The sequence below is a fragment of the Lissotriton vulgaris genome, chromosome 6 (assembly GCF_964263255.1).
Source record: "Lissotriton vulgaris chromosome 6, aLisVul1.2, whole genome shotgun sequence".
Lineage (NCBI taxonomy): Eukaryota > Metazoa > Chordata > Amphibia > Caudata > Salamandridae > Lissotriton > Lissotriton vulgaris.
In genome coordinates, this window is record NC_141694.1 from 432858930 (window position 1) to 432873983 (window position 15054).

The window sequence follows — 15054 nt, forward strand, 5'->3', positions numbered from 1 at the left end:
TTAAACCCCTGCTGAAAATACTGTGCTATTTTTAGTTTTGAAATCTATTTTTTTAGGGTGATAATAAGGTAGCGTCACAGAACCATCTACAACAGCCCCAAATATGATTATCTCTCTTCAGGCAAGAGGATGTTTAAGACCTGGTGTTGTACATAAAGCACTGGCTTTTTAGATCCTCTACGAACAACTTTAACTGTCTGTGTTGAGACCTCTTGTCATCAATACATGAAAAAGAGATAGAAAGACATATATACAAAGAGTGAAATTTGAGTCAGCCCTCTTCAGTCATGATGTTTCACGTGTTTTTCATGGTTCACTATTGCTTGGAAGGGCTGTTCATCAATACCATGGCATTTTGAGGGTGGTTGCATCAAATAACCCTTTTTAAACTATTTCTGCAGTTTTATGTAAAGGTTGAAACTAAGTCCACTTGGTGTTTGATGTATTTACTTTGATGGAACAGCACCTTTTTACTTGGTGATTTATGGCTTTATGTCTTGCTGTTTGGAGGCCTAAGCCTTCCATATGATAAGGGAAAAATACTATTTAACTGTCAGCCTTAAATATTTATTTGTTTTACCGTCCTGTCCTGATAACATGTTGTTGGACTGATTGTCCTCTTTGTTCACAAAATAAAGCTTTGAACAAAAATAGCCTTTCAAGAAGATACAAAAAGGATACAGCTCTTTTGTCAAACGTATAGCAGTACATCTGTGCTTCTCAATAACAATGCTAGGATTTACAATCAAAATTCTTTCATAGTGGAAACTTTTAAATATCAGACAAAAATGTTGAGATTTTATTTCAAACCTAACCTACCATGCCTCACCTACCAAACTTAACTTACTATGCAAACCCGTCATACATATTCTAGCAAACTTATCATACCTAACAAACCTACCATACGGATCCTAACACACCTAACCTTTTATACCTAGCAAACATGTGTACCATATCTATTAACCTATCATATCTATGTACCTGTCATTACTACCATACAAACCTACTTATTTACCACACTTACCTACCATTCCTTCGGCACTTAACCTATTTTACCTACCATTACTAATGCACCACACCTTCCATACCTAACCTATCATACCTAACCTACAAACCATACTTAATCTACCATACATACCAAGCTACCGCACTTGGACTCCTTTCTCTAACCATACCTAACTTTTCAGAGCTACCTACTGTACCTAATCTCTCACACCTATCCTACTACCATGCCTAAGCTAATACATTTAACCTATTATATTAACCTATCTTATCTAACAAACCTATGTACCATACCTTCTTACTTACCAGACATATTATATCTATCATATCATACTGGCTATACCTATTTCCCTGACTACCATATCCGACATAAATACCATGCATACCTACTTATCACCCATATTTACTGATTCATTTTAACCTACTACCATAACCAACCTATTATAGCTAACCTACTTCCCATACCTAACCTAACATACCTGCCTACTGTACATACCAAATACTATACCTATTTACTTCCCACACCTTACCAACCACATCTACTTACCTACAATATATGTGCCAACTGTACATAGCATACCATACCTACCACACATTCTTACGCTAACTACAATACTTACATACCTAGCATACCTACAATACTTTTAATGTCATTGCTTCATTAATAATAGCAAGACGTGCTAGCTTTGACAATGCTTGTTCTATTTACATTGAACTCCCTGTCCTACAGCTGAGCCTTCTCACAACAGTGAGTAGAGTGTGTTCGGCTATGCCGTTTCTGCATTGTTTTTCCTTTAACTAAAGGATGACCATCCCAATGCACTCAACACCTTGTCTGGGCCCTGTGCACAGCCATGGATGGCACTTCCATTGAAGCACAGGTCAGCCTGCCTTGGACAATCCTAACGCTAATGCTGATAGTATTCCGTTGTCATTGTTGTTTACCTAAAAACAGTTTCAGATTTAATAGCTGGATGGCAAGGTGGCACAAAACCAACAGAAATCTTACATAAGCTGTACAAAAGTCACAACAATAACTATTTTGCTTCACTCAGTTCTAACAATTAGTGCTTAGAACTGAGCTGAACCATTCTACGGTAGTGAGAGGTATCCCTGCAACCAAAAGTCACAAAGACTTTTAAATTCGAACCAGTCACAAAGAAGTGATTTTTTTAGTTTACCTTTTTTGAATGCGTTTCAAAATAGAAATGCCAGTGGTAATAACACTGAGCAATTTTAACCCAAAACAAAAATGTCCTCAGTGAGAGGGATAATGTAAAATGTCCATTAAATTGCCTACATCTCTTCCACTAAGTTCACAATGTTGTTTAGTCAGAATATTGAATGCACCATCAAGCATATTGGGTGAACTGAGCTAAGATTGTGACTCTAATTACAAAGAAGCACGCTTGTGCTATTCAACTATATAGAAAGTTTTCTCAGCACATTGGGCCAATTCATACAATGTTGAACGTAATTTTTCTCCTATTGGTTCTGTATTGCAATTTGCCCTTATTCCGATTAGAGGAACTAGTGCTATTTTTCGCATGTGATAAAATCTAATACCCTTGGGCTCGCAATTTACTGGGTGTGATAAATAGCATCTATTTCTATGGTCCAATTCAAATCCCAATTAGGCCCAGACACTCCAGAAAAAAGTGGCCCACATTCCTGGATCGTTATTATTTTTTAGGGAGTTTTATACAGTATGAACTTGATTCAAAAGGCACTGGCGCAATTTACATGAGCACCAGTTACATTACAGAAGATCAAATTAATTTTAATTTTCGATAGGGAGGTTAAGTGATTTGCACAGAATCACAGGATGTTGAGTTGGTCTCTCGATGCCGTGAGGAACTGATGTGCTCCAACTACGGACGCACACTTAACCTTGTCATGGATAAGGTTACCAGATGGGTCGCGATGCCTCTCTCCATGGCGGCCAGAGTATCTTTAATAAAAATGGTAATTTTTCTGTGCATGCTCTGCCCACTCTAAACCCATATTTTTCATTGGCTTGTGTCATTGTACACTGTAAACTGTGGCTGTTCATTGGTCAATTGGCTTATTAGTCCCTCCTTTGTACCGCCTTGTCTCATTGTGTAACCTCCCATGGCGACACTCCTTCTTACGTGTGTTGTTACTCTGTAGGCTTTAATTACAGCTTCAGAGCACTATTTTCTCAAATAGTTTTGTCCTTCCTGCTGTTGCAAGCAGGACACGCTTTTTTTAATTATCTTTATAGCACGGGCAACAAACGCATTTGCAATGCAATAGGTTGCGTTTTTGTGAAAGTTTAAGCTATTGGCATTGTAAATGACAATGCCCTTTATTTATCTGTTTTAAAAACAACACATAAATAAAATGCATTGTCATTTACAATGCCAATAGTTCAAACTCTTATAAATGCGAGACCTTTTACATTGCAAATGCTTCTTTTCTCTAGGAAAGGTGGGCTCACAGCGAGGTGTATGGAAACAACCCCACCTCCACCAAGCCCAAAAGACACTGACCAGGGTGACAACACCTGGACCCTAGCAAAGCCCCTTCTCTTACTCACCCCCTCCCCTGCCCACTGTAGCCTCAGGGCGATGACCTGGCAGGGAAGGTGTCAAGAATAGCACACTGCTCTGCTCCAGGGGAGCTTAGGTGAGAATGGCTCAATGGCCACAAACTCACCTGGTCGCCTTGTGAGGCCCGTGTATAATCCCACCCTCCCTATACCCACCATGGCCTGAAAGTGATGGCCCGTCAGGGCATAATAAGGCTTCAGGGCCAGGCCTGCATCAAGAGGCAGGGGACTGATGTAAGAAAACTCCAAGGGCCAGAGCAACTCCTAGCCTCCAGCTTCAGTTTGACAGCATGGTAGATGAGTGCCCATGGAGCTAGTGACAGATTACAGTGGTGTATCGGAGACTAAGGGAAACAGTAGGGACAAGTGGGCCACTTTACAAAGGTCCACAGGTGACTCCGAGGCACCGACCCTTCGCCCAATGCCCGACTGCTCACTTTCCCAGTCCGACCTTCCTATTTCGAATTGCTGGGGAATAACATGCAGATTTTGGAGCTTACAACACCAAATTCTGCAAGTCAGAGCAAATAGTATATTGTTTTCTCCTGTTAAATTCCAACAGGTTTGACCCGCTGACACTTATCAAAGAGTGAGGCATTTAATGCATCTGGTAATTACTGGGTGAGGTAAATACTAGATTCAAACAGGGGTCAGAACTAATCACCAACTCAGGATCAAAGCATTTGAGTACATTTCCAGTTACTAGTAATTCAAAAGGAATTGCAGAAATCATATTGGAAATCACAGACACTCAGAGATGTTGAGCAGTAGTTGTGTGAATTTTTCTGTTAACTCCATTTGTTAGCATTTATAAATATCTACATGCACAAGTTGCATAAGTTAATAAATGTAAATATAATAAAGTGTAATTGTACTTCAAAACTTCTGTTATTTCTCAATGGGGAAAACTTTTTCTCCTGTTAGGAACCCCCTTCCTTCCTCTACAACACAACCAAGTAATGCTGCATTCCCACCCTTAATGCAGAGTTGTTACTGTTCTTGACAGAAGCAAATCTCAAACTGTGTCCGTGTTGGAAATGTGCAATGCAAAGATTTGTGTTTGTTCACTTACTTTCCACGGCATGCCCACACTTACTTGCTCAAACCAAGCACATGTGAGCAAATTTGCTAGTGTAATGTTATGCATAAGTAAATCATATTGCAAGTGTAAAATCACATTTTGTAAATTCAAAATTGAATTGGAAGCAATTTGCCTATCAAGGCCAACTTGTGATAATAGCTTGGTGAATCGCAACCTCAGTATCAGTGGTCTCCACCAGAGATGCACACATGAAGTGCTGTGTACAAAGAGCAAGCAGCTTTGTAACAGACATGAAAACACGAGTGGAGCTTCAGCTACATACATGGAAAGTCCTTTGATGGACCTTATCTGCCCCTCTCTGTTTTGAGACTTAATTTATTGCCACAACTGAGCAAACCATCTTTCAATTTTTTGTTTTAGAGTGGAATCGAGAAATAAAATACCTTTAAAATTTCAGATAAAATATTCAATTTGGGACTATAAGAATTATCAGTATAGGTATTATTTATGAAAGGAAAAATACAAACTTCCCAGAGTTCTTTGTAAGTATTCACACGTGAAAAGAAATAAGAGAAATGCCACTAATTCAACTCGTAACGCATGTCAAAAAAATAAAAATCACGTTTCAATGTACCACAACTGAATGAATCTTCACATACTGTAGAAAAACACAGTGATATAGGATAGGTATTTGTTAGGTATGGGAGTTGTCGAGACGTAGCATACAGAAGCAGGCTGCACGCACGCCCTGGTTTATAAACAATGTCTACTGGTGCGTGCATGGGACACTAGACACATCTCAGCAAGGACTATGGCGGCTGGGATCAGAGCACTAAACAAGGCAGCAGATGGCTTCAACAATGTACAGATTAGTCTTGGCTCAGCTTTCAGCTGTCTGGCTGGCACACATCAATTCTTTTGTTGTTGAAGCATAACAAATGAATGGATACGTGAGTGAGTGAGAACGTTTTGTTAGGTGCAAACACTGGCGTGACATGTCTTATTGCTCGGAAGATGCGTTGCGCTGGAATCCATACCTGCTGTGACTTCAGCATGGCTGCATCTATCTCCTGCACCTTCTGTGTGAGGGTGTCGCTCACTAGTCTGTAGCGCTCATTGTCTTCAGTCACCATCTTGTCCAGTCCTTCCCTGGCACGCCAGGGTACCAGCTCTAGCAGGGCGCTGCTGACAGCGTTAACTGAGTCCAACATATCTTTTTTGCTCTTGGCCTCTTGATGGAGATCCTAAAAAGATTTAAAAAAAAAAAAGACTTTTCACCAAGATTTTAGAACAAAAGGAAACAAAACACTTGCTTGCATTTCAACAGTCTATCGTATTTCTTTTATTGATATTACACTACAGGGCCTCTGGACAGGCAAGCACACTGTGTTTACAGTCCTTCTGCTCTTGAATGCTGATTCCATTCTGTGAGTCACAGTGATGTTTCAAAAAGTGTACACTACTGTATAAAAGCCAAAAGAATTTGCTCTGTAAGTGTTTGCCTGTTATGGTTTTGTCGCACGCCAGTAGGATTTTTCTGAAGAAAAAGATTCATGTTCTGCATTTTATTGTCCAGATTCAACCCTTGAAACACGTTGAGAACTAACCTCTTGTGCGTGCTGTCATTTAAATTTTAAATCGCAGCTACAAATTATAGAGGTGAATTCCATGATTGTAGATAACCTCTATAGATTTGTCCTCCGCTGTAACAGTTCACAGCTGTAAATCACTAGTATTCTCACGTCACTGGTTGATGTTTTGAAAACGGTTGATAGACATTAAAATGCTCCCAGCATTTTTTAGTGCCCATATGTGGTGTTGAGGTCCCAAGTCTGCTTCTAAGCCACAAGGGGAACAAACAGACTACGGACAAAATAATGTGCTCCCAAGAGGCTCGTGAGGCTAGTTTTTACAAGCTGTTGCTTATTTTGGTCTCCGCACAGATGTTGTATTTGTATTTCTGTTGTCTCCTTTGTGTTGCCTGTTTTATGGGTATGGTTTTGCTGAGGACGTCGGAGATGTAGCGTTGTTAGCCTCCAGCCCCACTGTTAATAAACCCAGTGCAAAAAAGCTCAACCTCCAGCCAGGTCTCCGCATGAAACAGCTCAGTGGTGGCTGGCCACCGCTCCGGTAACTATACCCTAAGCCTAGCAGCAATGTAGGGATCGGGACATCTGCTCCAACTACCTCTAGCAATAGAGCCTGGGCAGTGGGGGCCTCTTAGTAATAGTAATGTGTGAGGGGTCTGAGTTCCAAAATATGTACACCACAAACTTAACCATGGAACCTCTCCTGAACAATAGGGCTTCATCGAAGCTTCAGAGATACTAGCAATGAATGGTGTCTTAAAAATTGAAGGAACAGAAACCAGGGCCGGACTGGCCGGTGCGGGCACCGGTAAATGCCCCGGTGCGCCGCAAAGGTGGGGGCCGGTTTTGGGCCCCTGGGGGACGTTTTTTTTACAGGACCGTTTTTGCAGCATATCTGCAAAATCGGCCCTATAACAAAATCGGCCGAAAACCGGCGCCGGCAAAGAGCTCGGTTGCACCCCCAACACCCCCCCCCCCCCCCCCCCCCACTGGGGGGAGGGTCGGCCGAGCACTTTGCCAGGGCCGGCTTTCGTTCCCAGTCCGGCCCTGACAGAAACCGCAGTTATTTTTAAAAGCACAATAACAGAAACACCAAAGAAAGAAATATCCATTGTATTTCTATAAAAACAAAAAACGTTTCACAGAGATTTAAAATAAGGTTTTCAATATTGCTCAGCTAATAGGTTCACTGTGACCTGCAATTCTGTGGGTCGAAGGTTGAAATCCAACTGAGATGGACTCTGCCTGTCATTATTCTAGAGGGGATATCATAATCTCTGTTTAAGGGCTGGCAATACAAAATGTGGAACCCATTCATAAAGCATGTTAGGAAAGCATTGAGAATGAAAACTGTAATCTAAGCTTTGTAAATGTGTTTCTACGACTATCATTATACGCTGCTCAGGGAGACAGCTGGACTCATACCAAAGACACGCTTGGTATATTTTGCTCCATTAGGGCAGGCAGGAAAATCAAAAGTCCTGTCCGTGAGATGTATGTCAAGAGAAAGATAAGCTTGGATAGCAAGCTGCAGACTATCACAATGTCAAGCTAATAATGTGTGAGCTCTTTCCCCAGTCTGTTACTCTGACAAAAAATGTGCAATGCCAAACAAGGAATAGGCTATTTCTGTGTCTCACTTCTGCTCAAAAAGGCGATGTTCTATTATTAGGTAACATATAGATATTACCAAAACTGAGCAATTGGTTCCTTCTAAAATGTGTCATTGAGTGAATGATTCATTGCACAAAATCACATGAGCGTGAAGGGTTACTTACATTGCTAAAGACTGCAAACTTAAATGCTAAATATTCCTTACAATACTATTTGACAAAGAGGTTTGTTCAAGTGGACAGAGATGTGAAAAATATTAGCATAAAAAACATGCACGGTGTTTCAATTCACAAAACTGTACATGAAAATAAAATAATGTATTACCTAGCTACAGTAAAAACTGGAAAATGCCCCAAACTTCTTTATGCTTTTTTAGATTTGGAAACTTGTAAGGCATCCCCCTCCCTCAAGAAGCAATTCAGACGTTCACAAAGACAAAATTGAGATTTCCACAAAACACACGTGTTGAGGATGGAGTCTAGTGTATATGGAAGTTATGGATACATTGATGAACTTGCATGCTGTTGGAAATTACCATCTTCGATTGGTATTCCCCCAAATGATTTTTACTTTCTTTAACTGTACCCATTTTTGTTGGGCATAGGACTCTGCACACATGGCTTCTGCTAACCAGTCTAAAATACCCGGGTGCACCCTTTAAAACGTGATAAATTTTGCATACACCTAGAGGGCACACAATTTTCTTATTAGTAACCAGGGCCTGTAAGTTAAATGTCACTAAGCGAGTGCAGCGCCTATCGTGCCACCTCTGAGATGACAATGCAAAGCATGTCTCCAGACCTGCCCTTGCTGCCTGTGTGTGCTGTTTAAACTGCCAATTGCACCTGGCCAAATAAACCTTTTGCCAGGCATAAACCTTTCTTTTTAGTATTTATAAGTTAGGTCTATATGCCTATTGGGCAGGATGCATGTTATTAAAAAATTAGGCCATGTATATTTAATATTGTACTGGCAGTGGGAAACCCCTATAATCTTTTTTCACTGTAGCAAGGCTGTCCCACGTCATAGGAAACACTGGATTACATTATAACAATGTATAAGGCTTGATTTCAGTTTGGGGGTAGCTAGAAAGACAATTCAAGGACTGGTAATTGCAGTTCAAAATACATCTTAATGGTAAAAGTGGATTTTATATTACTATTTTGAAAATGACACTTCTCGAAAGTTGTCATTTTACTGCCAAATGTGCCTTTCTGCTAGTGTCACCACACTGTTGAATGACTCCCCTGAGGTGAGATGAGGATTGCTCCCAGAAAGTGAACAAAAGGCTTGAGTGCAGAGAGGTGGTTTCTTCGCTAATCAGGATGCACTGTGCTCAGACCCTCTCTGAGCTTCAAAGGATGCCCACCTTATCACTGGCAGATGAAGCTCAAACGTAGATCAGCCTCCCTTTTGTCTACTCAGTCAGGATGGCCCAGTGGGAGATGAGGAATAGACCAGAAAGGGTTTAGGGCATGGATAAAGGCTTACCCTTCGCCCACAAGCTGGTACTCAGCATGAAGGTGGATCCCACACACCTCTCCCAGAACACTCAGGGACCTGTACAGAATCAAAAGTCGGAATAAATTTCTGTCTGAAAAACATGAAGGAAGACTGAACCTGCTTTCCATTGACCCAGACCTCAGAAGTGACTCCAAGGGTCTACTGAGCTACAGGGACACCGCATGCCAGATGCCTTTCCTGCAACTGCTCGGTTGGCCAGTTCCAACCGATCTCAACTGGACCCTGCTACAAGTCTACTTGCTGCTGTATAACACCTACTTGTAGTGACACTTTCAATTGGCTGCCTAAATTGACTTTAATAAGGCAGCGGCCTGGCACCTTCCTTTCTCTGTTGTATAATGTAAGAAAAAAATAGATTAACATTGAAGAGATGCTTGATTGAAGTGTCTTCTGCACCAAACTCTGCTGGTGATGGAGGCACAGGAAGGAGGGGGTGATAATGCATATGTCTACCAACTAAAGGTCTGATTCAGAGAGAGTGGCTACAGAGGATCTATCCAAAAATTACTGATTCTCCAGCAGATGAACTACCCTCCAGGAGTTTGGTCCACAGTGAATATCCTGCCAGAAAAGACACCTCCATCTGTGCTGACAGATGCGCCATGGTGTAGAACTAAACCTGCAAGAAAGGTGGCTGAGCAAATCTAGGATGCCATGTTTGGCAGGGTTAAGAAACTGAAGGACTATCAACCAAATTGTGGCAGACTCTCATTATAAGTAAGAGCAGTGTTACTGTCATGCTTTGAAGTTGTGAAGGAGACTAAAGATGTTTGGGTACTTTTCCTGGCCACAAATGAACGGCATTCCACATATACAGTAATGGTGGAATTTCTGCCACATTGTTCACGACCAAAGTATTTCCTCACATGCTAGAGACATCTAGTTTGGCAAAGAAACCTCCTGCCAAATGGAGACTCCACCACCAAAACTCTAAACCTAAACGTACAGCAGTATCGATAAAAGGTCAATCAAAAACAATCAATGACATGATGTTATAACTAGTTGCATGCATACAAATGCTGATAATATAAAATAACATACTAAAAAAAAGGCATAAGTGGACGTCGTTCATTTACTATTTGCTCATATTTGCAAGATATGACTTTCAAAGGACAAATGCAAGCACAAAAAACATCTTTTGGAAATGAAAAACACAGGACTTGAGACACAAAGCACCTGGTATGGTTCTCTTCTGGTAGCTCTTTCTTAAAATGCAGATCCCTGGTTTTGTGCTTGAAACAAGGCACAATCATATTTCACGACTTAGCACTATAGCAACACAAATCCCAAAATGCATTATGCTTTCAATAGCATGCAGAATTTCCCCTGGATGGGCTTAATATGGTTAAACTGGAGCAACAGGAACCAACTGTTTCTGCCATGCTAATGATACACTCCATCCTCAATCTTAAAGTGCACCACAATACTCTGAACATATATTGTGACTGTGCATGAGTCGCCTGGGAACCAGAAACTTTAAAAACGGATCTGCTGCCAACACACTACTTTTGTTGCAAAGATTTAGATTTGCACTGTGTTTATCGAATCAGCCTAGTCAACCAGCTAATATGTTTCAGGCAACATTCTCCAATGCCGAAGATTAAATCAAAGGGAATGTCGCACTATATAAAACGTTATATATAAATAAATGTAAATTAAATGGTAAAAAAATAAACATACTTTTTGTCTTTGTTGCACTTGTCCGAGTTCTTCTGCTTTGGGAGCCTGCGTTTCATAGGATAGCAACTCAATCTCCACTTCATCGAGCCACCAGCAAAGTTCCTCGTGAGTTGCTTGGAGCTGACCTGCTAGTTGTAAGGCTTGCTCCAAATTTTTTGACACATCACAACTCATTTTTGCTATTTCTGAATATCTTGCTTTAATGCCATCTAGTTTTTCTTGGATTACAACAACTTCATCACCTAAAAACACAAATGTGTATGTTGGCAACAATATCAACATTATTATAAACAAAAAACAATACCACATATTTAATGTGACACATTATCAACCACAACCCATCTACTTCAAGAACAGTTTGAGAATTGTGTCTCTCATATTTAGTGTAAATACATATTGTTGTGTTAACTGCATTAAGTATTGAGTTTTGCCATCAACTGCATGACTGACTCTGCTTACATTAAAATAATAAACTTAAGAGCTACACTTTTCTTAGTTACAATGAAAATAGTATTCCTTTAAATGACCTCCCACCTTCAGATCCCATCGATTCTCATTACTAGAGCACTCAATCTTCCACCCACAGTGATATCTGAGCGCCTAGTATATGAACCTATGGATTACAAAGCGTACATTTTCAGTGCAGTTTCTACCACCACGCTTATTTTCAAAAAGCTATTGGATCAATTTCATCCATTGGTAGCCAATTATAGGAGTTTTTTACAATATCAAAAGTACAAATAAGGTTTTCATCATAATCCAGGAGAGCCATTTCAAGGAACATCAAATTTAATTCTAAAGACACATATGAGTGCACTCAACTGCAGTACCTCTTTGTCAATTCATCCAAAAACGTTAACTAATTTTTAACCTGCTCTGTGAACCATTTCTGCCTTCCTTAACCGCATCGCTGCGGCGGCTTTTCCCGCTGTGCGCGGCAGATTCGAAATTACCGCGTTACGTGACGAGCTGGCCTTGTCATCCGCGCAGGACAGGTAAGCGCGATGACGAGCCCAGCTCGTCAATAGCCTCAAAGGGGTTAATAAATGATAGACAAGTTGATGGTAATAAATACCATTATCAAGAATATAAAGAATAATCTCACACTGAAGGTGCCCTACTCTTATTGTCTAACCCAGATGATTCGCTTGGACACGTTTTGCAGATATCAGCAAAATATATCAAGTCCAACCTGACCCTTAATGGCATGCAACACAACATTCATGAAATACATAAGCTCTGCAGCAATGTTCTATTATTTCCCCCCTTAATATGAGGAAAATTAATACAGAGGCCAGTGCATATTTGCTTTCCCTGGATTACTTCTACCCATGCTCCAGACAGAGCAGATTAGCCAGAAGAAAGGAAACCCATTTATTTTCTATAAAATATAATGTGCTGGATGGACAAGGATGCTATGCATAGCTCTCCCGTCAGTCCACTAGCCATAGAGTGTGCATGCTGTGTTCATTATTATAGGACAAGTGCATTGTGGCAGATTTGGGACTATTTAGTAAACCAACCCCTTGTACTTTAAAAATAGTATGCCACTATTTTACTGTTTTAAAATACTACTAATCATTTGATTAAAAATACTCTTACCAGTAGTTTGTTTGAGAAGTTCTAAACCATTGTGTATAGCTTGATCTACATTTTGTTTTCTGAGTGCAATATCTTCTTGGAGAAGCTGGAAAGAGACAGTATATTAATAAATAATCCCTGTGTTAATCATTTAAGATAAGAGGTAAATTTGAAGCATGCGTTTTTAAAAAAATCAAGCAATATATGAAATTGATTAGTGGAAAAAAGAAGTGAGCATGAGTTAAGAGTAAATAAATGAAACAACAAAAAATAAAAATAAAATACCAGCAGTTCAGCATGTTGTTTCACAAGCACATCGGTGCTGTAATCTTGGACAGACAGCTTGCTCAGTTTGTCATGTGCTTCGTTGAGCCAGTTCATCAGTTCAACTTCATCATCCCCAAATATCTGGGCATTGCAATGTGCCTGCTGCAGCAGGTCACACCTCCTGCTACTTATCTCTTGAACATCAATGTAGCGGGCTTGGCAGGAATCTAATATGTCCTGAACCATGTCCTTATCTTCCCTGGAACTCATAGTCTTTAGCGACTGGCCCACACTAATAAACTGATTCAAGATTTTATTGCGAGTCATGATGTCATCTTCCAAAGCCTGGGCAAGGATTTAAAAACAATAAGAAATGGTAGGAAAAAAAGATGGACAAACAAAACTTAAAAGAATGTACGAAGGTTAAATAAAAAGATGATAATAATAATAAAAATAATAATAATAATCATAAAAATAATAATAATAGAAACAAATATCACTCATCTCTAAACTCAACCATTAATTGTTTTGGAGCTAATCTGAGAAATTTTCATGGTCAAGGTCATGGTCTCGAGGGCGCATAGCTGCATCACATCAATCAACAATTACATATTGCACTATGGTTTGAGCCCAGCAGTAAATGGTTCTTCCACCCCTTTTGTGCCACTTTACAAAGGTGAATCACTAACAAAAATGGGGTGACCCAGTTAAGGGCAGAACCTGGGGATTAATACATTTAGTGAACAGTGGTTCTGCCACCTAGCATGATTTAAGAGAGCGAAAAAACATTGTATGTAATATCCCTTTATTAAGATGGGATTTTTATTTAATGATAAACATAAGAGCAACTCAAAACTAATGGATCTCTACCATAAACTACTCATACAATTTTGAATATGTTTAGGATTTTTATGACAAAATCATAAAAAAGAAGCAAAGTGACAAGACATTTGTATACACACAGATATATAGTGTGCAACTACACTTATTAACGAATATGAGATGTGAAGTGAAAACAAACAATGTGTTTACATACATATCACAACACAGTTAAGACATAACCAATACATATATATCAAAACGATACATATAGACATAGCGTGAGATACCAATTCCAGGGGTCGAAACGTCGACGCATACTTACAAGTGTTATTGACCAACTAGACCAATAGTGAATAAGAGGATCAATTCCTGGTTGTGTTGAATCACACTTTTCATGTATCTCACGCTGTGTCTAAATGCATTGTTTTGATATATATGTATTGATTATGTCTTAACTGTGTTGTGATATATTTGTAAACACATTGCTTGTTTTCAATTCACATCTCATATTCGTTAATAAGTGTAGTTGTACACTCTATATATCTGTGTGTATACATATGTCCTGTTGCTTTGCTTACTTTTTATGATTTTGTCATAAAAATCCTTAACATTTTCAGAATTGTATGAGTAGTTTATGGTAGAGTTTCTTCAGTTATGAGTTGCTCTTATGTTTATTATTAAATGAAAATCTCATCTTAATAGAGGGATATTACATAAAATGTTTTTTCGCTCTCTGAAAGCATGCTAGGTGGCAGAACCACTGTTCACTTAATATACTTTACAAAGGTGGGCAGTAAGAACACATGACATATTTCGCACGCCAAAACAACATTGAAGCTGCTTTTTAGTTTAATTTTGTATTTTTAAAACAGCCATATGTCGCCCTACGAATCGTAATTGTGAAGCAGAAGTGCAACAGTGTTATGGATTTTACAACAAATAAGTCAGACTTCGAAGCTATGATTTTTTCTATTTTAAATCGCACAAAGTTGAATTGCAAAAGTAATGTTTTTCTTTGTTAAATCAATAAAATGTTACTCTTTGGCATGAAAATTACAATTTCTATGCCACAGTATAATGACTTACGAACTCCACATCAAAACATTTGAACTTCTGCTTAATATTCCAACTTTTAAATAATTATTTTTATGCAAATTATGCAGCTGCTTTTTAGTACCGTTGTGGTGTATCAAAAACAGACTAAAAAGCAGTTATAAGAACTGCGTGCAAACAGTTTTACACAGTATATAATTAACCTGTGCAAAGCAATTAAAGAAGCAATCTAAAAACAAAAACATTTATGTTGTGGGTAGGACGCACCATTCATGTTTAAACACATTTTACAACGTTAATCCTTAATA

The 15054-nt window shown here is 39.3% G+C and overlaps 1 protein-coding gene across 3 annotated transcripts in view; it reads right to left on the reverse strand.

Annotated features, from left to right (window-relative positions):
* Positions 1-15054, reverse strand: part of DST (dystonin) — a 1528317-nt gene that overhangs the window by 162977 nt on the left and 1350286 nt on the right. For all 3 annotated transcript variants that reach the window (XM_086926448.1, XM_086926449.1, XM_086926451.1), the window contains 4 exons: positions 12890-13216; positions 12626-12710; positions 11024-11265; positions 5654-5860 (listed from right to left, as the gene is read on the reverse strand). In XM_086926448.1, the coding sequence (XP_086782574.1) occupies positions 5654-5860; positions 11024-11265; positions 12626-12710; positions 12890-13216 (861 nt within the window). The remainder of the gene's footprint in view (positions 1-5653; positions 5861-11023; positions 11266-12625; positions 12711-12889; positions 13217-15054) is intronic.